The 3135-nt window shown below is 36.5% G+C and overlaps 1 protein-coding gene across 1 annotated transcript in view; it reads right to left on the reverse strand.

Moving 5' to 3' along the window:
* Positions 1 to 463: 463 nt before the first annotated feature.
* Positions 464 to 3135, reverse strand: part of LOC145692525 (uncharacterized) — a 24717-nt gene continuing 22045 nt past the window's right edge. The window contains exon 4 of the mRNA XM_081767832.1: positions 464 to 527. Within this exon, the coding sequence (XP_081623958.1) occupies positions 464 to 527 (64 nt within the window). The remainder of the gene's footprint in view (positions 528 to 3135) is intronic.

The following is a 3135-nucleotide window of genomic DNA, read 5'->3' on the forward strand; positions in this document are numbered from 1 at the left end:
CATTTTTGCTATTTCTAGTGACAGTAATGTCTTAAAAAATAACTAAACTAACATAAACCTCCAACAACCATAATTTTGAATACGTATTTTGTAGTTGTGTAAGTAGTTACCTTATTGCTTGATTTTTCTGTTGTATTAGACTTACGAACGATAAATAAAACAATAGAAGTTAGTGACGCATCTTCACTCAGAATATACTACTATGTGTACAAATCTGATATTTGTACAGAGTACTAAACAAGGGATAAGCAAGTATATTTGAAAATACGTTTCTTAAGAGATAAAAGGAGGTTCATCTTTTCCTCACTAATAGTGTATATCATGAACCGGTGAAAGATGAAACTAGATATATAAACTATTCAATTAAAGAAAAATAAGAGGACATATATTTCAGCGTTCTAAAAAGTTTCGATTCTAATGGAGGAAACGGGGACATTTCCAAAATACTCTAATTTTGCTTCATTCATTTACAAAGTGCCAAGCGTGAAGAATCGCTTAAATCGTAAATCTGAAATACGGGATACAGTCTATGAATTAAATACAATAAAGCAACTAATAAGCGTTTTTTGAAAATTTGTTTCTATTTTCCTCAAGTGTAGGAATTCGCTTCATTTGCATGTGTGAAATACGGTATATGAACTCATAAATGAAATAATAGGTATGTGAATTTCAGCATCTTGGAAAGTTCTGCTTGTAAAGGACAAGGGACAATTTCTAAACAATTTCTTCCTCCATGTATACAATGATTAAGGTAGAGATTCACTTAAATTAAAAATGTGAAATTTGTTATATAAAAATTTTAATTAAAAATAAGAGAATATATATTTCTGCGTTGTAGAAAATTCAGCTCCAGAAAAGGGAAAAGAATGAGATGTATACTATGGTATGAAAGAGTGAAAATGACCCCAAGGCATACTAATATATCTAGCAACTGATAATTTGGACAGTAAACTCCTTTTCTTACGAAAGAAATAAAACGTAATATTTTGAAAGACTCACGCTGAGAAAGGTAAAGAGGATTCAAATGTTTTATCCAGAATAGATTATTAAAGAATTCGTGATGTTAGGAGATGATGATTAATATATAAAATTCTCATTTAAAGTGAACGTACACATATACCAATATTTTGGAAAATTTCTGTTTTAAGAGAAAAATAGAATTTTCTATTTTTATCCTCCACATTGAAAGCGACGTTGACCTGATATTTGTGGCCGCATCATGGGGACACCACTCAAAACTTCGTATGGAACATGCTTAGTATTATTCCAACCTTTAGCTAGGTTTCAATCATTACTTTGATTAAAAAGTGTATTTTAAGGAGGGTGTTGGGTTGAAAACTAAAGCAAAAAAAAAAGAAAACATCGAGTATCTCACGAACACCTCAACTTTGAATGGCGGAAGTCTGTATTACAAACTAGTAGACATGTGTCCTAGTATTTTCGAAAATTCCAGTTTCGAGAACGGAGGGACAATTTATATAATATTTTGCCAAATTGGAATTAACGTTAGTTTATTTGGTCTCTTACGGAAAGCGTCTTAGTCGTTTGAAGTGAATTTCGGAACATATTTAGTAGCTTCATCAACGATATCATGTGACATTACTTAATGGGTAGGACCTTTGTTCAAAAGGAACGTGGTAGGAATGCGCACGAGTCGAGTCGAGTCGAGATTTAAGCCTGTCTCGACTCGTCTCGAGAAAATGCTGTCTCGATTCGAAAATATATTTCTGTCTCGACTCGACGGTCTTTGTCTCGACTCGACTCGAATTCGAGTCGAGACGTCTCGAAATTCGAGTCGAGACAAAATATACGAGTTAAAATATACGCTTACATCAGTCAGAACATTATGACTACCTACCTAATCGTCAGTATGTCCACCTTTGGCACGGATAACAATGGTGACGCGTCTTGGAATGGAATCAATGATCTATGGTTGGTCGCTGGAGAGAGTTGGCACACATGTGCACACATAGATAATCTAATTTCAGTAAATTCCGGGGAGGGGGCGATGCGCTCTGACGTCACGTTCAATCACATCCCAGATGTGTTCGATTGGGTTCAGATCCGGCGAGTTGAGAGGCCAGCACATCACTTGGAACTCGCCCCTGTGTTCCTCGAACCACTCCATCACACTCCTGGCCTTGTGATATGGTGCATTATCTTGTCGAAAAATCCCACTACCGTTGGGAAACATGATCGTCAGGAAGGGGTGTACGTAGTCTGCAAGCAGTGTGCGATATGCCTCGGCCGTCATGGTACCTTGCTCGAGTTCCACTAAACACATGAATGTTCACGCGAATGTTCTCCAGAGCACAATTAAGCCGCCGCCAGCCTGTCTCCGTCCCGCAGTGCAGGTTGTTCCCTTGGAGCACGACGCATTCGCACCCTCCCATCGTCATGATGAAAAAGGTATCGAGATTCATCACACAATGCAACGCTCTGCCACTGCGCAAAGGTCCAGTGACGATTGTCACGTGTTCAGTTCAGTCGTAGTTGCCGATGTCGTGGTGTTAACATCAGAGCTGTAGCTAATTTCGGCGCTGGAGCGAAGTAGAATTCGGCTCCCCCTACACTCACCACACCAAACTTTTCCTTCTTTTTCTTTTTTCTTTCTTTTTCATATAGGAGAAACAACTTTTGTTGTTATACTATGTTGATTTTTTTTTATCAAGCTGCTTGGACAGACCATTGCAACAGCCAAAAGCGATCATTATGTATTCTTTTACAAATAAGAGGTGTTTCCAAGAGGTTTAAACTTGACAAAACTACCTGTGGGTGGTATACAGATCCACTTGGAGGTAAGTTATGGAAATTTACAGTACAACTATTTGTAATGTTTCATACTATCGATAACAAATTAAATTGCAATACATTAGAAACTGTGTTTTTAAAATGTTCGAAATGGGTGACAGATTAATTGCCAGTAATAATTAATAAACTTTTGTAATTTTATTATGTATGTGACCACACAAATAACATTTTAATTCCGATTCTTTTAATATCAGCAATTAAACGAGTTGAATTTGTTAATGATAGACTTTCTTTTATTACTCTTAAGGGTCGGTGATGTGATAGGGTCTATTATTGTTTTAAATGTACATGCTCCAAGAGAAATTAAGGATGATAATATAAGAG

Source organism: Thermobia domestica, chromosome 8 (assembly GCF_964235325.1).
Source record: "Thermobia domestica chromosome 8, izTheDome1.hap1.1, whole genome shotgun sequence".
NCBI lineage: Eukaryota > Metazoa > Arthropoda > Insecta > Zygentoma > Lepismatidae > Thermobia > Thermobia domestica.